The sequence below is a fragment of the Salvelinus namaycush genome, chromosome 9, assembly GCF_016432855.1.
Source record: "Salvelinus namaycush isolate Seneca chromosome 9, SaNama_1.0, whole genome shotgun sequence".
NCBI classification, from domain to species: Eukaryota; Metazoa; Chordata; class Actinopteri; order Salmoniformes; family Salmonidae; genus Salvelinus; species Salvelinus namaycush.
Window position 1 is genome coordinate 53,079,227 of NC_052315.1, and position 24,311 is coordinate 53,103,537.

Sequence of the window (24,311 nt, forward strand, 5' to 3'; positions counted from 1 at the left end):
CAGGTTTGTGTATTTGATGTCATTTTCCAGGTATGGAACATGGCTCAGCCATACATTGAGAGTTACAGTATAAACTGAGTGGTTCGAGCCCTGAATGCTGATTGCCTGAAAGCCGTGGTATACATTTATTTTTACTGCTCTAATTATGTTGGTAACCAGTTTATAATAGCAATAAGGCACCTCAGGGGTTTGTGATATATGGCCAATATACCACGGCTACGGGCTGTGTCCTAGCACTCCGCGTTGTGTCTGTATAAGAACAGCCATTAGCCGTGGTATATTGGCCCTTTACCACACCCCCTCGGGCCTTATTGCTTAAGTATAAGATGGAGTTGCTGAGTCCTGCCCCTTCTCTCCTACTGCCTTCTCATCACCATGGAAACGAGTCCGACTCGAGTGAAATAATCGTTAATATCATTCATATCAATATCATCTTTGTCTAAATGTATTGTCTCTCTGTATTTCAGATAAATGTTTTCTTCCTTCCCCAGCCACTGCAATAATTATTATTTATTCTATATTAGTTTTGAATAAGGAGTTGTAGGATAACTCCTGCATTGATTGAGGCTAGACAGTAGATTTGTAATCTTATTCGTCACCGAAACTATACTGAACTAAAATCAGTATCTGGTGTGACCACCATTTGTCTTATGTAGCGTGACACATCTCCTTTGTATAGAGTTAATCAGGCTGTTGATTGTGTCCTGTGGATTGACGTCCTTCTCCTCTTCAATGGCTGTGCGAAGTTGCTGGATATTGGCGGGAACTGGAACACGCTGTCGTACACGTCGTTCCATAGCATCCCAAACGTGATCCGTGGGTGACATGTCGAGCTGAGGAGGAAAAGGTGATCATTAAGATAACTTCCCTTTCTCAGAGGTCCCCAGCCGGCCTCTCGGGGGAGGAGAAGATAAACTGGATAATATATATAGAGTAAAAGCAGAAGGAGCCTTTATTAGATCTAGGAAAAAATTGATTGAGGAGGGAGAACAGAATTCATCCTATTTCTTTAGACTTGAGAAATTTCACTCTAAAAATAACACTATCCATAAATTAAACATTGATGGTGTTATTACAGATGACCAAAAAATAATCCCTAAATACTGTAGCAATTTTTACAGAAAATTGTATAGCTCTACGTACTGTCAGGAATCCACAGATATGTTTTTTAACTCACTGAATAATGTTCACTCTATCAGTGATATAGAATCTAAACAGTGTGACGAACCCATCAAAGTTGAAGAGATTATAGAGTCTATCAAACATCTAAAGAACAATAAATCACCAGGTGTTGATAGAATTACATCAGAATTTTACAAATTATTTTCTGAACAAATAGCTCCCTTCCTATTTGAAGTCTTTTTAGAGAGTATTAAAAACAATGTTCTCCCTCCTACAATGAGTCAGGGGTTAATAACACTGATACCTAAGCCTAAAAAAGAAGTGCTGCTCATCGATAACTGGCGTCCAATTTGTCTTCTTAATAATGACTATAAGATATTAGCCTTACTACTTGCAAAAAGAATGAAATAAGTCCTGGATGCAATCATTGATGAAACAATGATTGCATCCTGGATGCAATCATTCATGAGGAACAGACATATTTCTAACAATGTCAGACTAGTATTAGACATACTTGACTACTCAGACCTAATAACTGAGGATAGCTTCATATTATTTTTAGATTTTTATAAGGCATTTGACACAGTAGAGCATCAGTTTCTCTTCCACTCCCTTGAGAGACTTGGCTTTGTGGATTTTTTCTGTAAGGCTATTAAGACTCTCTATGCAAATGGTAACAGTTCTATCAAATTGAAATATGGCACCTCACCTAGATTTGAGTTAAAGAGAGGAATTAGGCAAGGTTGTCCTATCTCCCCGTATCTGTTTTTATTAATCACCCAACTTCTTGCAAATTCTTTAAATAATAGTCCTGTACAAGGTATTTCCATAGCTGGTAAAGAAATTATTACAAGCCAGCTGGCTGATGATACTACACTTTTTCTGAAAGACGCTAACCAAATTCCCATATCGATCAATGTGATACAATCCTTTTCCAAAGCGTCTGGTCTATACCTTAACATTAATAAATGTGAACTCATAGCTGTCAAAGATTGTGTGACACCTTCATATTATGGTATTCCAGTAAAAGAAGAACTTACATATTTAGGCATAACCATTACAAAGGATCAGAAGTCTTACTAAATTTTAACCCTCTTATTAAAAATACCCAGAAGAAGCTAAATCAATGGCTACAGAGGGACTTATCTTTAAAAGGTAGAGTCCTAATAACCAAGGCCGAAGGTATCTCTAGACTAACATATTGCGCTCTATCTTTATATCTTGACAGTAAAATAAGCAAGGAGATAGACCAGATGCTTTTCAACTTTCTTTGGAGAAACCGTACCCATTACATTAGGAAAACTGTTGTAATGAACACTTCTGGACTTTACTACTTTAAATAATACTTTTAAGATCAATTGGATAAAACAATTCCTAAGAAGACCCACTTCTATCTGGAATTTTATTCCTCATCATGTCTTCTCTATTTTTGGTGGACTTAACTTCATGTTGTGCAATTATAATATTGACAAAATTCCAGGGAAACTTTCTGCTTTTCATCGGCAGGTTTTCTTGTCATGGTCCTTAATTTATAAACACAATTTTTCTCCACACAGATATTATATATGGAATAATCGGGATATATTGTATAAAAATACTTCTTTGTTTTTAGAATATTGGTTCCGAAATAATATCCTATTGGTGAGCCAACTGGTAAATGCAGAGGGTATTTTACTCAGTTATAAGGAATTCTTATCTCTGTACAAGGTCCCTGTAACACCTAAAGATTTTGCAATTGTTTTAGACGCCATTCCTTCAGGTGTTGCTCTGTTATTCAGGAACGTGTCAAGACCTGACCCTCAGAGCCTACCTTCTATTGACCCTGTTGACTCATCAGTAGGAAAGATTTGTTTCTCTTTTGGCCCATTCAACAACAGAGCGATACAAACCTTGTTTCAGCAGGATGTTGTATCTATACCTTATGTCATGCCTTATTGGAATGGATTTATTGATAATATCTGTTGGAAAAAAGTTTGGATGTTGCCACACACATACCTACTGGTTAACAAAATTAAGGAGGTTTCCTTTAAAATTATTCATAAATATTACCCTGCCAACCACTATATGAAGAAGTTTAAGGAAAACATAAATTCAAATTGCTCCTTTTGTAATGACCACCCAGAAACAGTGTTGCATCTTTTTTGGCATTGTATGCATGTAAGAAGACTGTGGCAAGACATCAGTAGGTTTATAATTGAACACATTTATGAAGATTTTACACTATTGTGGAGAGATGTACTGCTTGGATTCTTTACATACGATAAAAATAAGCTGAAACATTTTTATGTAATTAATTTCATTATTCTTTTGGCCAAATTTCATATACACAAATGTAAATTTACTAACAAAAAAACACATTTTCTTACCCTACAAAAAGAAATTGAACTGTATTTTTATTTATTTTTGTTGTTGTTTCGCCCACCAGCAAGGAGTTTTTGTTTGGCCAATGAGAGATTGTCGAATTTGGTCAATAAAAAATGGATCGCTTATTTGCTTTAAGGTTTATTCGATCGAGGTTTATTTGATCGAATAGAAGTTCGTAATGCTTAAGTTGTTATGAGTGTACTGAAGTAAGTAGGACACGTAACATCCAGGCAACTTTGAGAAAAACACTTTATATCGAAATTGTCTCTCTCCATTGAATATAGGCGGATGACGTCAACAACCATCGTCGAATATTCAAAAAATGATTACGATAACTAAAGATTTAAGTGGCTTGGGACAGCTATGTTAGTAGGTGCCAGGCGCACCAGTTTGGGTCAACAACTGCAACGCAGCTGGGCTTTTCATGCTCAACAGTTTCACGTGTGTATCATGAATACACCACCCAAAGGACATCCAGCCAACTTGACACAACTGTGGGTAGCATTGGAGTCAACATGGGCCAGCATCCCTGTACTTTTGACACCTTGTACTGTAGAGTCCATGCCCTGACAAATTGAGGCAGTTCTGAGGGCAAAAGGGGGTACAACTTAATATTAAAGTGTTGTTCCTAATGTTTTATATACTTGTACACAAAATAATGGACATACAATATACTTGTACACAAAATACTGTATATAGTTATAGATAGGCTAGACTGCATTGTCTGTATAATAGTGATTTGTGAAGAATGTAGCTATAGCCTAACAGATGCCTTCATTTGTTTCTACCAACAGGAAAGAATGATTAGTACAGCATGCCAAACTGACCCCTGGGTGTCAGAGTGTTCCTGTGCTGCGATGGAGAAGAGGTTCACCGGGGCCATCACTAAAGAGCTCGAGGCCTAGCTAGACTGCGCTCACCACCGCCACAGATGGAGCTGACAGAGAGAGCGAGTGAGATGAGGGAAGACCAGGATCCGCTGTATGAAACCGAGAGCTCAGAATTACAATCATCACAGTGCGAACCATGAGATACTATCAACGAGTGTGTGCAAGATCTGAAACATAGCATGCTGAAGGAGTTGTTCATGAGCCAGGATGTCGAGCAGGTGTCATCAGTTCATCCCTGAAAAGAAATGGTTTTTCCATCACCATGGAGACTGAGTGTGTTGTGGACCACAGGAGGAAGTTGGAGTCCCAGACCAGAGTGGAAAATGTTTGCAGGGAATCTGTTGGTACCATCACCGGTCTTCCTAACTGGCGGCTCCCACTCCACATTTGTGGAAACATGTTGCCTCCTCAGCCTGGTGTCCATGTCACTGCGACAGTTTGCAAACCAACCTCGCATCTACATTGTGCCAGAGGTTACACACATGTGGACCCAGCACACAGAGGCCATTCTGGCTAGAATTGGTGACAGTCCACTGATTGTATCTGGAGACGCACGGCGTGATTCGCCAGGCCAATGTGCCTTCTTTGGCACTTACACCATCCTGGACTCTGCTTCCCACCTGATCCTGCCCAGGATCAGGTGTGCATGTGCATGTGCATGTGACCCAATTGAAGAATGGCTACTGGTTGGACAGAGGGACAGAGGGATTAGTGAGATGCCTGCAACACATAATTTTTTTAATTAACCTTCATGTGTAAACATTGAGATAAAACTCTTTTACAAGAGAGCCCTGTATACACTTACAAATAAAACGCAATACATAAATAAAACACAACAGCCCGACAAAACACACTATAGTAAAACACATAATACACACCATTAAACATATTTAAGAAAAGCAATCGCATGCTGAAACATAAAAGTTATTTTAAAATTATTTTGAGGTAAGCTATAGCCTAACCTATATTTTGTAGCTAGCCTAAGGGTTGTAAGTGTGTATTTGGTGGATGTATGAAGAGCACTTAGGTACCCTTTTAGTAATAATACTTTTGTTATTTTCCTAACAGGCCCATGGATGCAGTATTGAAACCCTGGCCATTGACAGGCATCCACATGTGAGGGTGCACTTGAGGGACTCCTATGCTCATACAGTATCTGGCATGAGTATGAGCTTTGGCACATTGCCAAAGGTGTGAGGAAAAAGCTGGTGGCCATCGGGAAGCCAGAGGTACTGTCATGTATTCGATAGTAAGATCAGAACTATATGATCATGGTGATTCAAGTCAGTGACTCAGGTGTCTCATTTATTCCCTGTCTGTCTCATGTACTGCCATGGGTGAGGGCATTAACACACCACTTGCGCTGCTGGTGGGAGTGTCCAGGTGCTAAAAGAAAAGTGGATCACCACAGTTCACCACGTTATGAATGAGCACCAGTGGGTCACTGGAGATACACTCAACTACTGTGAGCACCCCCCCCCCCCCCCCCCTTCACACCTGAAGAAGGAACACATCCTCAACCCGAGATTGAAGGATCTCGAAGGTAAATAAACTATAAACTATTTCTGGACATATATTGCACATTCTTTTGTAAATTAATAAGCACGTTTTTCAAACCTTGTTTTAGTTATTTGTGCATTCCTTTGTGAATAACGATTGAGTATCAATTGGTTGTAGTATAATTGTAGTAGCCTACTTATTAATCTCTAGTTACATTCATTTTCTATTGTAGGTGACGAAGTGTGTTCAGATAGGTGAACTTGAGTGTACATGCCCTGTACACTAAATACGTGCCCAGGAGGAACAAGTTCGGCCTACAGGGGATGCCACAAGATTTCAGGTGGCTGCCTTAGACCACAATTATTCGGTGGACAGACATCAGGCTACAACAAATGAGGGAGTGCTCCGTTTCAAGCAAGAGTTCTCCAAGGCTGCCAGGGCATTTGTGGTGAAACCCATCAAGGGGGAGAAGACATGGTGTTTCAGGTCTGAGCTTCTAGACTGCATCGTTGACCGCTGTGCCAATGGTAAGTGTGCTATATTATGTCAGATGTAGACATAAAAATAGTTGACAATATGGGGTGAAAGAAGTTTATGCACATAGCATTGTGGTCAACAGTACAGATGGCCAAGTCAGTTTGTGATGGTAGTTCCTCTGCTGGCTGAGAGGAAATTACCTAAAATGATTTGTGTAACTTATATCTAGGACCATCCCAGCAGACTCTCTTGAGTGCCCAAAAAGAGAGAGTGGCGGTCACCTTGGGGAAGTGGACTGGTGTTCCGAAAATGGAGAAGGAGCAGGCCATTCAACAGCGAATTCAAAGATACACCCATCCATAGAGGGAGTCGGAGTGGAATTGCTTTTCCACAGATTGTTTTGGACCTGTTAAACAGACGTTTCCTTGTCTCGGACCTGCTGTTTCGACTCTCTCTCCCGGACCTGCTTTCTCGACCTATGAAAAGCCAGCCGACATTTGCTCCTGAGGTGTTGAACTGTTGCACCCTCTATAACCATTGTGGTTGTTATTAGTTTGATGTAAAAAGGGCTTTGTAAAATACATTTGATTTATTGATTGCTTGCTGTGTTGCATGCTGTGTATTAACTGTCTGAGTGATGGGACATTTTTATAGTATCTGTAACATATTTTGGTGTGTATTTAATCTGCAACTTAACTTCTTAAAGCAGTAGAAAAAAATAACAAAGTGTTCTCCATGCCCGATTCGGTAAAAACTCAGGGATGGGGCTGGAGAAATTTAACCAGTCTCAAATTCATAGACAGAGCAATCGGTGGAAGGACTGGCCATCCATGATATCAAAGTTATAGTTTTAACCATGTTTTGGGGCTATATTGTGTTTGTTTAAATGTTTTTTTTTTAATACAAACGTTGGAATAAAACGAGCTTATATTTTGGGTTCTGATGGGGTACGACAGTTGAACTAAGCTCATGAGACATTTATAAGTCATATTCTTCAAGAGTCAATGGGTACATTTCATTAATTTACAAGTGCAAAAATGTATGGAGCAATTGCTGTTTGCTCCTTTTAGGTAAGCTACTGTTGTAGTGTCTATTGATCTTGTGCATGAGGCAAAGACCACAGCCTTTCACAGCCTTTCCTGTGAATCCTCTTCTTGTTATATTGGAACTTGTAAAAACAACGTAATAACCCTGTAATTTACTATGCATTGTAATCCTCTTTCTGTGATCTGTTTCCACCACCATGTACCCAGTTCGCTTTGGATAAAAGCATCTGCTAATACTATTAATCTTCTTTGAGTCTGCCAACAAGCTGCCCAGTATAGTTACCATTCCTTGACAATAGATGGCAGCCAAAGCTAGTTTAGTTTAAGTCACTACTCTAGCAACAGGGCCAGCGGGTAAAGTGCACGTTGAAAGTAGTTGTATCTTCCAAGCAAGTTTCTCTGGTTCCATTTGAACTTGTTGTTATAGTGGACGAGCTAACGAATACATTTTTTACATAAGGTATTCAGACCATTTGCTATGAGACTCGAAATTGAGCTCAGGTGCATCCTGTTTCCATCTATCATCCTTGAGATGTTTCTACAACTTGATTGGAGTCCACCTGTGGTAAATTAAATTGATTGAAGATGATTTGGAAAGGCACACACAGTGCAGTTGACAGTGCATGTCAGAGCAAAATCCAAGCCATGAGGTCGAAGGAATTGGCCGTAGAGATCCGAGACAGGATTGTGTCGAGGTTAACATCTGGGGAAGGGTACTAAAACATTTCTGCAGCATTGAAGGTGCCCAAGAACACAGTGGCCTCCATCATTCTTAAATGGAAGAAGTTAGGAACCACCAAGACTCTTCCTAAAGCTGGCACTCTGAAAGAGCTCCAGGGTTCCTCTATGGAGATGGGAGAACCTTCCAGAAGGACAACCATCTCTGCAGCACTCCACCAATCAGGCCTTTATGGTAGAGTGGACAGACGGAAGCCACTCCTTAGTAAAAGGCACGACAGCCCGTTTGCGAGTTTGCCAAAAGGCACCTAAAGACTCTCAGACCATGAGAAACAAGATTCTCTGGCCTGAATGCCAAGCGTCACATCTGGAGGAAACCTTGCACCATCCCTATGGTGAAGCATGGTGGTGGCAGAATCATGCTGTGTGGATGTTTTTCAGCGGCAGGGACTGGGAGATTAGTCAGGATCGAGGGAAAGATGAACAGAGCAAAGTACAGAGATCCTCAAAAACCTGCTCCAGAGCACTCAGGACCTCAGACTGGGGCGAAGGTTCACCTTCCAACAGGACAATGACCCTAATCACATAGCCAAGACAACACAGTCTCTGAATGTCCTTGAGTGGCCCAGCCAGAGCCCGGACTTGAAGCCGATCGAACATCTCTGGAAAGACGTTAAAATAGCCGTGCAGCGACGCTCCCCATCCCAAACGGGAGAAACTCACCAAATACAGGTGTGCAAAGCTTGCAGCGTCATACCCAAGAAGACTCGAGGCTGTAATCGTTGCCAAGGGTGCTTCAAAGTACTGAGTAAAGGGTCTGAATACTTATGTAAATGTGATAGCTTATTTTTAATACAACTACATTTGGAGTAGGCATATGAAAGCAGACTGGCACTCAGCTTAACTGCAAACACTGTGTCCATCTACTTGTGTAACATACAGGAAGAGTGAGACCCGCATACGGGTGCAGCAGATAGACATCCTGATAAACACCATTCTGAGGGAGGAGGAAAAGACCTCTGAGCTGGAGCATAAGTTCAGGATCTTCTCCTTTGGAAAGTACAGGGCTGACAAATAAGGATGGGCACGGTTATTTGAATATCCGAACAGACATTAGTATTTGAATACTTGGGAGAGTATTCAGTGGTATAGTGGTGCCTGAAGTATACTTTTAATTGTACCTAACATTTCCCAAAACAGCCCGCCAGGCTAAGGAATGCCACCCTGTGTGAAAAATGAGAAACAGTGACATACACTCTGAATGATCATGCCAGACCGCTCTTAATTTCAGTTCACATCGAATTGTCGTAAGGTTGGCGTCTGAAGACATTTACTGATTATAAATGAGCTTTTATGTTAGGTCGATATTTTAGCTAGCTTATGCCAAATGATTTACAAAAATGCACTATTCGTAAACGTGCCATTGTCTGTTACGTCAGTTAGATCGATAATTAAATGTCCTGTACACTTTGATAAAATAACTCAATTGTTTAATATTCTTGCCTCACCACAAAATAATACCATAAAAAGATGTTCCTGAAAAGTGCAATATGCACAATTTTATTATCCTTGTGCCGTGAGGGGCACAACAGCTTGGTTCATCATCATCATCATATAAAAAATACATAACTGTTTTCACAAGATGTTTTTCATTAAAAAATGAGGACTAATTCAGTGAACAAGATTAGCGACCGGATGGAAAAAAAAATATAAACTAAAGAAAGTAGAAGAAGCCTGCTGAAGCATTCAGCTTTCAAGCTTCTTTCATTTCCCCATCCTCTTCCTCCTCTTCTACTCCTCTTATGAACAGGACATTGTTGCATCTGTGTGGAGGGGAAACACATGGAAACTGTTAGCTCAGTGCAGGCTGGTTCTATGACAGAGAGAAGGGCTAATTCTACAATCAGTTGATATGCGTGTAGCCTGGTCCCAGGTCTGTTTGTGTTGTCTTGAAACTCCTATGGTCATTGTCACACCAAACTATGATGACCATAATAGGAGTGAACAAGGCAGCACAAACAGATCTGGGACCAGGCTAATGTGTGTGTAATCATAAGCTATGTGAAGTGCAAGTAAACCAATGAGCATTCCACTGAACTTACCTGACAAGCACCTCTCCTAGGTGTCCAGCCAACGCTCCATCTACATACTCTTCAGTGTTGGCCAACTATAAATCAGAGACAATAGATTTTATAGCTAGACTTTATAGATATTGACTGTTATTATAGATATGTTACAGATGGCAATGCAAAACCAGACATGTACATTATGTATGGCTCTGGATGTAGTTGTGTGCACATTGGGTAATCATTCCAGAACATGCTGTACATTGGTGCATTTGACCATTTGAGGATAATAATGTTCACACATTTTAGACATTGCCTGGTCCACGTACCTGCATGTTCATGTAGCTGTCCACGGACACCAGGTATCCCTTGTATTCCATACCCCACTTCAGCTTCACCATCACGGGCTTGCCAGTAAGACCGTTCAGGAACGGTTTGGGATTCAGCGGTAAACTCTGAAATGATATCGTTCACATGTGTTGTTGAGACTAGCTAGCATTAGTGTACATTTGATCACATTAGCTCCATCTCACAGCTAGCTACTTAGATTCATAGCTAGTCAAACTAGCCTTTCACATACAGTGCAAAGCAAAAGCGGCTAACAAGTTAGCTAGCTAACTTAGCTGCTAAATAGCTAGCTATGTGGATAATCCCAACACAAGCGCACAATGCGAATTTATGATAGCTACTCAAATTATATTTATGATAGCCTGGCCCTTCACTACATATTATCAATACTCATCCAACATCTCATAGTATAGTCTATATTTACCATTTTGATTTTGTATAAACTCCAACGACAACTACACGCTGTTATTGGTTGCAGGAAGTAGTGGTGAACGCTTGTTTTTTTTTAATGGCGGTTGGCAACCAAAAGGCGCATTACTGCCACCAACTGGACTGGAGTGTACATTCTTCTTCTTCTTCTTCTTCTTCTTCTTCTTCTTCTTCTTCTTCTTCTTCTTCTTCTTCTTCTTCTTCTTCTTCTTCTTCTTCTTCTTCTTCTTCTCTATCTGATCCAACCCCAGGCCAACGACCTGAGAGGACGGGACACTACCACTCAATACACCCTGTAACTTTTCTGAAGTCAAATCTCGTACCCCCAAGTACTTTTCTGCAACTGCCACCACAACATCTATTTTCTGTGACTTACGTTCCATCTCTGCGGTACAGTTGATAACCATTTCTATGAACACTAAGAAGCCAACCTAACTGAAACATATATCACTCATTGGCCTATCCCTCTTTTCTGGCAAAGATCTACTATTCAAATCAAATCAAATTGTATTGGTCACATACACATATATAAATATTTGGACGAGCAATGTCGTAGCGGCATATAATAAAATACAGTAGAATAGAATATAATACAGTATATATATGAGATGAGTAGTGCAAAATATGTAAACATTATTAAAGTGACTAGTGGCCAGTGATTTCAAGTCTATGTATTTAGGGCAGCAGCCTCTAAGGTGCCAGTGATGGCTATTTAACAGTCTGATGGCCTTGAGATAGAAGCTGTTTTTCAGTCTCTCGGCCCCAGCTTTGAAGCACCTGTACTGACGTCGCCTTCTGGATGATAGCGGGGTGAACAGGCAGTGGCTCGGGTGGTGGTTGTCCTCAATTATCTTTTTGGCCTTCCTGTGACATCGGGTGCTGTAGGTGTCCTGGAGAGCAGGTCGTCTTCCCCAGGTGATGTGTTGTGCATACCGCACCACCGTCTGGAGTGCCCTGCGATTGCGGGCAGTGCAGTTGCCGTACCAGGCAGTGATACAGCCCGACAGGATGCTCTCAATTGTGCATCTCTAAAAGTTTGTGAGGGTTTTAGGTGCCAAGCCAAATTTCTTCAGTCTCCTGAGGTTGAAGAGGCGCTGTTGCGCCTTCATCACCACAGTGTCTGTGTGGGTGGACCATTTCAGTTTGTCAGTGATGTGTATGCCGAGGAACTTGAAGCTTTTCACCTTCTCCACTGCAATCCTGTCAATGTGGATAGGGGGGGGGGGGGTGCTCTGCTGTTTCCTGAAGTCCATGATCAGCTCCTCTGTTTTGTTTATGTTGGGTGAGAGGTTATTTTCCTGGCACCACACTCCCAGGGCCCTCACCTCCTCCCTGTAGACTGTCTCGTCATGCTTGGTAATCAGGCCTACTACTGTTGTGTCGTCTGCAAACTTGATGATTGAATTGGTCGGCCCTTTCCCCATCTCCAAGATTATTAGCCCCTCTGCTGTTCGTCTTCTGGTCCCCCCTACCCTCCGTATACATCCCACTTTTCATGTGTCTAGGATTAAAGCTATGTCTCACAGCCCTTTGTCTTCTGTTTCTAGGCCTACCCCTCTTCCCCCGTCTCATTGACGGCCAACCGGCGTACACGGTGAGGCGCCTCCTGAAGGTTTGACCGAGGGGCAGGGGATTCCAGTACCTGGTTGACTGGGAGGGTTATGGCCTGGAGGAGAGGTGCTGGTTCCCCGTCAGGGACATCCTGGACCCAGGCTTCATCGCTGAGTTCCAACGCCGGCACCCTGGTCAACCAGGTATGAGCGGGGGGGGGGGGGGGGGTACTGTCACACCCTGATCTGTTTCACCTGTCTTTGTGCTTGTCTCCACCCCGCTCCAGGTGTCGCCCATCTTCCCAATTATCCCCAGTGTACTTATACCCGTGTTCTCTGTTTGTCTGTTGCCAGTTCGTTTTGTTTCGTCAAGCCTACCAACGTTTTTTCCCGTGCTCCTGTCCGCCTCTAGTTCCTGTTTTCTAGCTTTCCCGGTTTTTGACCATTCTGCCTGTCTTGACCCTGAGCCTGCCTGTCATTTTTTACCTTGTTATACCACCCTGGATTATCGACCTCTGCCTGCCCTGACCCTGAGCCTGTCGGCTGTTCTGTACCTTCGGACTGCACTGGACTACTGAACTCTGCCTGCCCTTGACCTGTCGTTTGCCTGCCCCCCTGTTTTTGTAATAAACCATGTTACTTCGAAACTGTCTGCCTCTGGGTCTTCTCCTGAGCCATGACAGTGATAGAGCCTAGTCTACTAATGATGACTCAAAAAAAACATTGACAATGTTGCAGAATTCCTTAGCAATGGATTCAGTTAGGCTGCCCAAAATCAGAGCTAGAAAAAGTTGGCTGCAGTCCTGCGAGACTCATCAATTCCTACCAGACCTGGATTCAAACACTTAAAAAATCGTTCATTTATTAAAGCGTATGCTTTAGCCTGCCTGGAGTGACAGGTGGACAGGGTTTGTACTTTATGAACTGTTCTTGCAACAGGCACGATGAATAAATCACAGATAACATATTTGAAGGTCTAATTCCCACCCAGACACAGGATATGCCTCAGCGGCATTGATCCCAATTGTCAGGACATGTTTCTACCATGGTCAGTAATCCTATTGTCCATGCATCATCTACCAGGGGAGAGGACAACCTGAGAAACGATCTGTATCATTAAAGAGATATGTAACAAGGATACAACAACATAATGAAAACCATTCCTGATCTGCACCTGTCATTGATGGAGAGTGACCAATCTGTTAGGATAACACTACCCTACTGGCACAGTCTGGTAGCATCTGAATATGACACTGCCTGAGGCAGCCTGGTACACACAGGACATTGAGCCAGATTTACAAGCCTAGAACCCCTACACTTAGCAAGTACAGTGTTAAAAGTAGGCTGTCTAGTTGGTTCCATAACAGTACTGAAGGTGTTGACTAACCAGATATTGTGGTTGTGTCAATGATGAAGATATACAGCATTGACCTTATTTTGACCCACTTGACAGAAGGCCAGCATGTAATTAGCAGTCAAAACATTGTAATAAAATATGTTGTTTGTCTGAGTGCTACACATGGCCGTTACTACAACACACACACACACACACACACACACACACACACACACACACACACACACACACACACACACACACACACACACACACACACACACACACACACACACACACACACACACACACACACACACACACACACACACATTATGATCGGAATGTCTACCGCCCCAATGCAGTGACCCTGCTTTAGGCTCCATGTCTGTGTGAGAAAGTGTGTGTAAAGTAATGCCCATGTGTGTGTGTGTGTGCGTGTGTGTGTGTTGTAGTAACACACACACACACACGGGCATTACTTTACACACACTGTCTCACACAGACATGGAGCCTAAAGCAGGGTCACTGCATTGGGGCGGTAGACATTCCGATCATAATGCACGCACTGATCCCAGCTCCTAGCCCCTTCCCTATCCTCCATCCATATTATCCTCCTGTTTGGTCCTCAGTGCTCCGTGCTCCATGCAGGGTCCAGGAGAGGCCCTGATTATCCCCTGGGGGGAGAGAGGGGGGAGGGAACAGCATCCATAAAACAAACAGATGTCCTCACCTAGCTACAGCAGGCTACAGTTACTTCAGAACAGCTTGAGTTATCCATCTGTCACTTCCACAGACTTCAACAAAACACTTCAACACCACCCCACCACCCCAAAGAAACAAACTCATAGGTTATTATTGTGTAATTATCATTTTACCATGTAATATCTAAGTAAACACCCATTTTTTGGTTGCTGGTATTCTACTGTTTTCCCATTACCTGACAGCTGCAAATAATATTCAATCACTACATAAATAATATCAGGTTCTGTCAATAACGTGACTTTGTGATGCTTTTAACACCATGGTCATGAGGTTAGTGGTATCTATCACATCCTTATGCTGTGCATGGCCTTGACCCGTAGAAACAGGGACAACATCCACCCATATCTGCTACTGCTACTGTGGCTTTCAGTAGCAGATATGTGCTGGGCACATATCTGCTACTGAAAGCCACAAGGAAAACAAAGCCCATGCACTTTGCTTTTTCTACATCCTGGCTATGTCTGAAAATGTTAGCTGTTAAACTTTGGAGGAGGAGGTCCAGGAGAGACCCTGATTGGAGACCCTGGTTGGAATGGAATTATCAAGGATGGAGGAAGCAAGGATTTGATGACTAGTAATGTTTTCAGACACAGCCCATCTGCAATCTTGTCTCTCATCATGTGACCCTTTCACCTTGTAATTGGTTCTTAATACAGTGACACTATATCATCCACCCTGTCATCAAGTTCCCTTATTAACAATCAATACTGCCCTTTAACCTGCAGTACTCCTTCTATGATGTTAGTAATGATTTCTCTCCTCATTGAGAAACACTACAGACACTGTCTAGGGAGGAAGAAGGTGGCTGAAAATTGGACTTGGACTGTGGGTCTTGAGGTGCGGAGGCAGGAATCTAATGAACTGTGCCATAATAGGCCGGGCCACATACGCCGTGTTACATTAGAAATCTGCTTTAACCTTACCTATTCTAACAGAGGAGAATATAGAAGGGGTCATTTCAAGTGCCCTATAGCATTCCACATATAGCATTATACAAGGCGTTACATTTCACACTAGCTGTCTAGTATGTCCGGTTGATTGTCTGACTTTTACATGGACGTAGACGGATTCCATCCAAGGGTCTCTCCAGTTCTCCATGGGTCACTAGGTGACAGGAAGTACTGAAGGTAGGGAGGAGAGAGAGGCAGGGAGTACCCTTTTAAAGTCTAGAAATAAAGCACAGCAGTAGTAGAGGAACAGGCTGCCTGTGTCTGTCTGCCCGCCGTCCTTCCGTCTGTCTGTCTATTCACCAGCGTTTCGTCAGGAAGCTGCCTTCACCTTTTTGCTCGGGTTTTCCTTTGTCGCGTTCACACATACACAAGTTCAGCATAGTAGAAGGACAACAGAATACAAACAATAGGGATGAACAAGAATAGAGGCCTTTCTCTTTGTTCTGTATTTCTTTCATCCTGCTGCCAATGAGGGAGAGCAAAAAAGACAGACGAAGATTAGACATCCTTCCTGAAACAGTTTTCCATGCTTTGGGATTTTTTTTGTGTGGATTGAAAACATGTTGCTGATGCATAGTCAAAGGCTAAAGGTGCATCAACCCAGCCCTGACCCATCTAATCATTCGAGGACTCTGAACATAACCCATGAAAATGTAAACATGCAGACATGAACCCCGTTCCCCAGAGACATAAAGCAGAATCCCATCAGTCAGAGTGACAAGAACCTGAACCTGTTCCGCTAGGATTGGGATGCCTGGGGGGGAAACAGAATGCTTCTCTCTTCTACCTCCAACACAAAACACACGCACGCACACACACTGAAACATGAACACAAACCTTACAACATAGGACACACAACATCGTTGAATGTTTTCGTAACAAAACAAATTGTGCATGGAGACGAGTCTTATTTTGACGCAGTTTTACACACACACGCTCGAGTCAGGCCAAAGTAAGAAAAACAGAAAGAGAATGATTCAGTGAGCGAGTGACAGGTCGGGCTCAAAGAAATAATGATTCACTCACTCACTCACACACACACACACACACACACACACACACACACACACACACACACACACACACACACACACACACACACACACACACACACACACACACACACACACACACACACACACACACACACACACACACACACACACACACACACACACACTCCTCCCTCCAACATTATATGTACTCACACAGGGGTGTCAAACTCATTCCATGGAGGCCCTAGTGTCTGCATTTTTTCCCCCTCTCCTTTCAATTAAGCCCTAGACAACCAGACGTGGGGAGTTCCTTACTAATTAGTGACCTTAATTCATCAATCAAATACACGGGAGGAGAGAAAACACGCAGACTCTCGGGCATCCACGGAATGAGTTTGACAAAGAGTCAGGCCAAAGTGAGAAAACGTAGAGAGTGTGGATGATTTAGTGAGACAGTGGCGAGTCGTGTTCAGAGTGAGAAGCAATTACTCCTGATCTCATGTATTTACAGCCATGACCTGAACTCGGACACCCTCACCTATTTATCTTAGCCCATCAGTCCTTTCGCACTCTCTCTGACTCACTCTCATCATCAATCATCTACAGTGTCTTCAGAAAGTATTCACACCCCTCGATGTTTTCCACATTTTGTTGTGTTACAGCCTGAATTTAAAATTGATTACATTGAGATTTTGTCACGGACATAAACACAGTACCCCATAATGTCGAAGTGGAATTATGTTTTTAGTAATTTTTACACATTTAATTAATTTAAAAGCTGAAATGTCTTGAATCAATAAGTATTCAACTCCTTTGTTATGGCAAGCCTAAATAAGTTCAGGAGTAAAAATGTGACTTGTTTCAGGAAACTAGGCATATGTAGTGGGTCAATACTTCACAGGAGCCATTTGAACATAAACTTTTTGATTTATCAAAATGTGTTTTGGCAGAAATGCCTTCTGGAACACGTGAACGTTCATGTGCTTTAATAACACACTTGTATGCCATCTGTAAATCCGAATAAAATTGTTAAATTAGAGCCTAGTTGGTTAAGCAACAGAAAAAGTCAGCAACCTTCCCACTAGCCATGATTGGCTGAGATAATGACTGGGTTGGACATGCCGAGAGAAGAGTTCAGATTGGTCTGCCATTTAGAAGACTTCTGTCTATTTGAACTGGTCAGTCTGTGTTGGTAATCCTGTCAAACGCTGCATTTAATAAAAAAAACGGATCGTGAAGTGGAGCTGCATAAGTGTTGATCTCCACTTTCTGGAGGATCGAGTTTTGAAATCAGTGGAATTAGAGTATGATAGCTAAAGAGATGGAGAAAACACATGTCTCTGGATTACATCTTCAAACTAAGGGCAACCATGACATGGCATCCATGATAGTCTAGCTAGCTACATTTTCAGATATGACATGTTTCTAATTTTGACAAAGTGGTTTCATTTCAAGCTAAAGTGTACTGTTAGCTAGCTAGCTGGCTGGCTCCCTAGCTAACGTTACGTGTATGATGTTATTATTCATATCCCAGAGCTGTTTGCTTAGCTAGTTAGAGCCTAATGTTAGCTAGTTGGCTGGCTCACTAGCTAACGTTACGTGCATGATGTTATTATTCGTATCTTAGAGCCATTTTTTTTGCTAGTTAGAGCCTAACATTGAACCTGGTTGGTTAACTCCCAGCAGATTCATGCAGGGTAGTAACGACATGATTTGGTACTATGTTCGTTGTTGTTTAACTAGCTAACGCTAGCTGGCTGGCTCACTAGCTAACATATGATCTTACACATTTTATGGTCTTACACGCTGTTTACTTAGCTAGGTTCATTGTTTAGCTACATGTCTTAACAAAAGACTCCACTATGCAAGAAACCATTTCGGGTGCGTTCGTAAATTCAGTCTGAGTATGCCAGAGTGCAGAATAACTGATGAATTTACGAACGCACAACACCCGTTGAATATGGCCGGTGTCAGTAAACGTTGGTAAAAAAGCATAATGAAATTGTTGCTGGTTAGGCTGTTGTCATGTTATACAGAGGTAAACAAATCATCGGCCAGAGCATCAAGTGTGTGCTCTGAACGCTCCAAGAGCGAACCGAGAGGGGTGGGGCTAAAGCTTAAGAGGGTGTGAATGGTGCTAAATGGGTGTAGACAAAGAAGAGCTCTTCACTAGGTACCAAAACATTTAAAGGCCATTTTCTCAAAAGTGAGTTTACAAGTTTATCAACTTTCAAAACAGAATTACTTTCCCATTGTTCCTAAAAAATGCAGTGTATTATTTACCATTTTGTAGCTCTGGGTCTCTACTTTTATCCAATGTAAAAAACACAATTTCAAATTTTGCTACATAAGACCGATTTGAGCCGGTCGGTCACAAATGTGCTTAACAAGTCACATAATACCTTGCTTGGACTCACTCTGTGTGCAATAATAGGTTAATGATTTTTTTCTGACTACCTCATCTCTGTACCCCACACATACAATTATCTGTAAGGTACCTCAGTCGAGCAGTGAATTTCAAACACAGATTCAACCACAAAGATCAGGGAGGTTTTCCAAACCGCTCAGGGTGTCACGACTTCACGACTTCTGCCAAGATTAGTCTTTTCCTTATTGACTCTCCTGCATATCCAGTGGTGCTAGGCCTACCCTGGTTAGCTTATCATAACCCCACTATTTCTTGGCCACAGAGGGCTCTCATGGGGTGGTCGCAGGAGTGCTTAGGTAGGTGTTTAGGGGTTTCCGTTAGTGCTACTACGGTGGAAAGTCCAGACCAGGTCTCCACCGTGTGCATCCCCCCAGAATATGCCGATTTGGCTCTCGCCTTCTGTAAAAAGAAGGTGACTCAATTACCACCCCATCGATGGGGGGATTGTGCGATAGATCTCCTGGTAGATGCTGCACTTCCCAGGAGTCACGTGTATCCCCTGTCGCAAGCGGAGACGGTGGCTATGGAGACATATGTCTCCAAATCCCTGCGTCAGGGGTACATTCGGTTCTCCACTTCACCCGTCTCCTCGAGTTTCTTTTTTGTGAAGAAGGATGGAGGTCTGCGCCCGTGCATTGATTATCGAGGTCTAAATCAAATCACGGTGAGGTACAGTTACCCGATACCTCTTATCGCCACGGCGATTGAGTCAATGCACGGGGCGCGCTTCTTCACTAAACTGGATCTCAGGAGTGCGTACAACCTGGTGCGTATCCGAGAGGGAGACGAGTGGAAGACGGCATTTAGTACCACCTCAGGGCATTATGAGTACTTCGTCATGCCATACGGGTTGATGAATGCTCCATCAGTCTTCCAATCCTTTGTAGACGAGATTTTCAGGGACCTGCACGGGCAGGGTGTAGTGGTGTATATCAATGACATTCTGATATACTCCGCTACACGCACCGAGCATGTGTCCCTGGTGCGCAAGGTGCTTGGTCGCCTGTTGGAGCATGACCTGTATGTCAAGGCTGAGAAATTATTGTTCTGTCAACAGTCCATCTCCTTCCTAGGGCATCGCATTTCCACGTCAGCAGTGGAGATGGAGAGTGACCGCATTGCAGCCGTGTGTAATTGGCCGACTCCCACCACGGTGAAGGAGGTGAAGCGATTCTTAGGGTTTGCCAACTACTACCGGAGGGTAATCCGGGGTTTTGGTCAGGTAGCTGCTCCCATTACCTCACTGTTGAAGGGGGGCCCAGTGCGCTTGCAGTGGTCAGCTGGGGTTGATGGGGCTTTTAGGCACGTCAAGGCTCTGTTTACCTCGGCTCCTGTGTTGGCGCATCCGGATCCCTCTTTGGTCTTCATAGTGGAGGTGGACGCCTCCGAGGCTGGGATAGGAGCTGTGCTCTCTCAGCGCTCGGGTACGCCACCAAAACTCCGCCCCTGTGCCTTCTTCTCTAAGAAGCTCAGCCCGGCGGAGCGAAACTATGATGTGGGGGACCGGGAGCTGTTGGCTGTCGTTAAAGCTTTGAATGTTGGAGACATTGGCTTGAGGGGGCTAAACACCCCTTTCTCATCTGGACTGACCACCGCAATCTGGAGTACATCCGGGCAGCGAGGAGAATGAATCCTCGTCAGGCAAGGTGGGCCATGTTTTTCACCCGTTTTGTGTTTACCCTCTCTTACAGACCAGGCTCCCAGAACGTCAAGGCAGACGCACTGCCTTGACGTTCCCGGCTGTATGACACAGAGGAGCGGTCCATGGATCCCACTCACTCCCAGCCTCTTGCTTGGTGGCGCCGGTAGTGTGGGAGCTGGACGTGGACATTGAGCGGGCGTCACGTGCAGAGCCCGCTCCCCCCTCAGTGTCCAGCTGGTCGTCTGTACGTTCCGTCTGCTGTCCGCGATCGGCTGATCTATTGGGCCCACACGTCACCGTCCTCTGGTCATCCTGGGATCGGTCGGACGGTGCGCTGTCTTAGTGGGAGGTACTGGTGGCCCACTTTAGAAAGAGACGTAAGGGTTTATGTTTCCTCCTTCTCAGTGTGCGCCCAGTGCAAGGCTCCTAGACACCTGCTCAGAGGTAAGTTACAACCCTTACCCGTTCCACAACGGCCGTGGTTGCACCTGTCTGTGGATTTTATAACCGATCTTCTACCTTCACAGGGAAACACCACGATCCTGGTTGTTGTGGATCATTTTTCTAAGTCCTGTCATCTCCTCCCTTTGCCCGGTCTCCCTACGGCCCTACAGACTGCGGAGGCCCTGTTTACACACATCTTCCGGGCACTACGGGGTGCCTGAGGATATAGTGTCTGATCCGGGTCCCCAATTTACGTCAAGGGCCTGGAAGGTGTTCATGGAACGTCTGGGGGTCTCGGTCAGCCTTACCTCAGGTTTTCACCCTGAGAGTAACGGGCAGGTAGAGAGAGTTAACCAGGATGTGGGTAGGTTTCTGAGGTCTTATTGCCAGGACCGGCCGGGGGAGTGGGCGGCCCAGAACTTGCTCCGCCACTCCACCACTAACCTTTCTCCATTTCAGTGTGTATTGGGGTATCAGCCGGTTCTGGCTCCATGGCATCATAGTCAGACAGAGGCTCCTGCGGTGGACGACTGGTTCCAGCGTGCGGAGGAAACATGGGATGCCGCCCACGTCCACCTTCAGTGCGCTGTACTGCGCCAGAAAGTTGGCGCAGACCGTCACCGCAGTGAGGCTCTCGACCCGAAATCTGCCCCTCTGCCTTTCCTGCCGGAAGCTGGGTCCGCAGTTTGTGGGGCCATTTAAAGTCCTGAGGAGAGTGAACGAGGTATGTTATAGGTTACAGCTTCCCCCCAATTACCGTTTTAACCCCTCGTACCACGTGTCTCTCCTCAGGCCAGTGGTGGCTGGCCCGCTCCAGGAGGCTGAGTTGCGGCAGGTTCCTCCGCCCCTTCTGGATATTGAGGGGGTCCCGGCGTACTCCGTTCGATCCATCCTGGATTCGAATACGTCGGGCGAGGGGCCTTCAGTACCTCGTGGACTGGGAGGGGTACGGTCCAGAGGAGAGCTGCTGGGTTCCGGTGGAGGACGTGTTAGATCCTTCCCTGCTACGAGAGTTCCACCGTCTCCATCCGGATCGCCCTGCGCCTCGTCCTCCGGGTCGCCCCCTTAGGTCGGGCGGGGGCGGGGGGTTGTACTGCCACGACTTCTGCCGAAGTCGATGCCTCTCCTTGTTCGGGCGGTGCTCGGCGATCGACGTCACCGGTCTTCTAGCCATCATTGATCTATGTTTCATTTTCCATTGGTTTTGTCTGGTCTTCTTACACACCTGGTTCCAATCCCATTCATTATATGTTGTGTATTTAACCCTCTGTTTCCCCTCATGTCCTTATCAGAGATTGTTTAATGTTATGTTCATGTTTTATGGATTGGTGTGCGACGGGTTCTTGCACCCACATTTATTTTATTATGGACTTTGGTTTTGGAGTTTATGTTTTAAGTTATTAAATACTAATATACCAAGTTTAATTCTCCTGCGCTTGACTTCCCTGCCACGTACATACACGACGTGACACAGGGATTTCACAATGAGGCCAATGGTGACTTTAAAACAGTTACAAAGTTTAATGGCTGTAATAGGAGAACTGAGGATTGGTCACCAACATTGTAGTTACTCCACAATACTCGCCTAAATGACAGAGTGGCAAAGAAATTAACTTTCTGTTCTGAATACAAAGCGTTATGTTTGTGGAAAATTCAACACAACACATCACTGAGTACCACTCTTCATATTTTCAAGCATCGTGGTGTCTGCATCATGTTATGGGTATGCTTGTCATCGGCAAGGAGGGAGTTTTTTGGGGGATAAAAATAAACGGAATAGAGCTAAGCCTAGGAAAAACCATAGAGACAAACCTGGTTCAGTCTGTTTTCCAACACACTGGGAGACAAATTCATCTGTCAACAGGTGTCACGCCCTAACCATAGAGAGCCCTCTGGGTTCTCTATGGTGTATAGGTCAGAGCGTGACTAGGGGGGTTTCTAGCATTTCTATTTCTATGTTGGTATTTGTATGGTTCCCAATTAGAGGCAGCTGATTATCGTTGTCTCTAATTGGGGATCATACTTAAGTTGCCCATTGTTCCCACCTGTGTTGTGGGATATTGTTTTCAGTTAGTGCCTAAGTGCGCTCTGTACTGGACGCTCGTTTATTCTTTGTTTTTGTTAAGTTTCACTTTGTAATAAAGTATGTGGAACTCTACGCACGCTGCGCCTTGGTCCACTCCTTTCGACCAATGTGACAACAGGACAATTACCTAAAACACAAGGCCAAATATACACTGGAGTTGCTTACCAAGACGGCATTGAATGTTCCTGAGTGTCCTAGTTACAGTTTTGACTTAAATCGGCTTGAAAATCTATGGCAAGACTTGAAAATGGTATAGATGTATAGAAATGTATAAAAATGATTAACAATCAACTTAACAGAGCTTGAAGAATTTAAAAAAGAATAATATGCAAATATTGTACAATCCAGGTGTGCAAAGCACTTAGAGACTTACCCAGAAAGACTCAAAGCTGTAATCGCTGCCAAAGGCGATTCTAACAAGTATTGACTCAGGGGCTGTGTATACTTATGTAAATGTGATATTTCATTTTCAAAAAAATCGAAAAACATATTTTCACTTTGTCATTATGGGGTATTGTGTGTAGATGAGTGAGAAAAACATATACTTAATCCATTTTGAATTCAGGCAGTAACACAACAAAATGTGGAATAAGTCAAGGGGTATGAATATGTTCTGAAGGCACTGTTGTGATATATCAAAGTAGTAACCTATTCATGACAATGCAGTTGAACTTAAGCAAACACACCCGCACGCATCCAAACACGCACATACAGTGTATCACCTCTTGCTGAAAGCTCTCTTTTTCTCTCTTTCTTCCCCTTTGACTCTGGTGATATTATCATGACTTAAACAACTGGCTCACAAATGGCTGATTATTGGGGTCAGGGGTCAGATAACCCCAGGTCCAGGGTAGTCTGGCTGACAACTGTCAGGTGATGTTTATGTGTCTCAGTGTGTGTGTCTGTCTGTGTGTGTGTGTGTGTGTGTGTGTGTGTGTGTGTGTGTGTGTGTGTGTGTGTGTGTGTGTGTGTGTGTGTGTGTGTGTGTGTGTGTGTGTGTGTGTGTGTGTGTGTGTGTACTGAACAAAAATATAAATGCAACATGCAACAATTTCTAAGATTTTACTGAGTTACAGTTCATATAAGGAAATCAGTAAATTGGAAATAAATTCATTAGACGCTAATCGATGGATTTCACATGACTGGGAATACAGATATAAAGTAGGGGCATGGATTAGAAAACAAGTGTAGTATC

At 43.6% G+C, this 24,311-nt stretch overlaps 1 protein-coding gene and 1 long non-coding RNA gene across 5 annotated transcripts; one reads left to right on the plus strand and one right to left on the minus strand.

The window, feature by feature from the left end:
* The first annotated feature begins 24 nt into the window (after positions 1-24).
* Positions 25-7,638, plus strand: LOC120054187. Of its 4 annotated transcripts, none has more exons than XR_005477583.1 (6): positions 25-117; positions 747-847; positions 4,281-5,605; positions 5,760-5,919; positions 6,109-6,403; positions 6,583-7,638. It is a non-coding gene; the product is annotated as an uncharacterized LOC120054187 (long non-coding RNA). The 4 variants fall into 4 exon arrangements; XR_005477582.1 differs by having other exon boundaries at positions 4,281-5,087; positions 5,445-5,919; XR_005477581.1 differs by having other exon boundaries at positions 4,281-5,016; positions 5,445-5,919.
* A 1,970-nt stretch (positions 7,639-9,608) lies between these two features.
* LOC120053545 (small nuclear ribonucleoprotein F-like) lies at positions 9,609-10,991 on the minus strand. The gene is made up of 4 exons (XM_039000680.1): positions 10,916-10,991; positions 10,473-10,598; positions 10,180-10,244; positions 9,609-9,900 (listed from the first exon to the last, which is right to left on the minus strand). The coding sequence occupies exons 1-4, from the start codon at positions 10,916-10,918 to the stop codon at positions 9,831-9,833; spliced, it is 264 nt and encodes an 87-aa protein (XP_038856608.1). The 5' UTR covers positions 10,919-10,991; the 3' UTR covers positions 9,609-9,830.
* Positions 10,992-24,311: the final 13,320 nt, after the last annotated feature.

Bases quoted from the DNA above. Each gene is read 5' to 3' on its own strand.
- LOC120053545 (XM_039000680.1), bottom strand. The intron at 10,245-10,472 runs GTACGTGGACCA...TCTGATTTATAG, and splicing joins ACAGCTACATGAACATGCAG to TTGGCCAACACTGAAGAGTA. The intron at 9,901-10,179 runs GTAAGTTCAGTG...CCCTCCACACAG, and splicing joins CTAGGAGAGGTGCTTGTCAG to ATGCAACAATGTCCTGTTCA.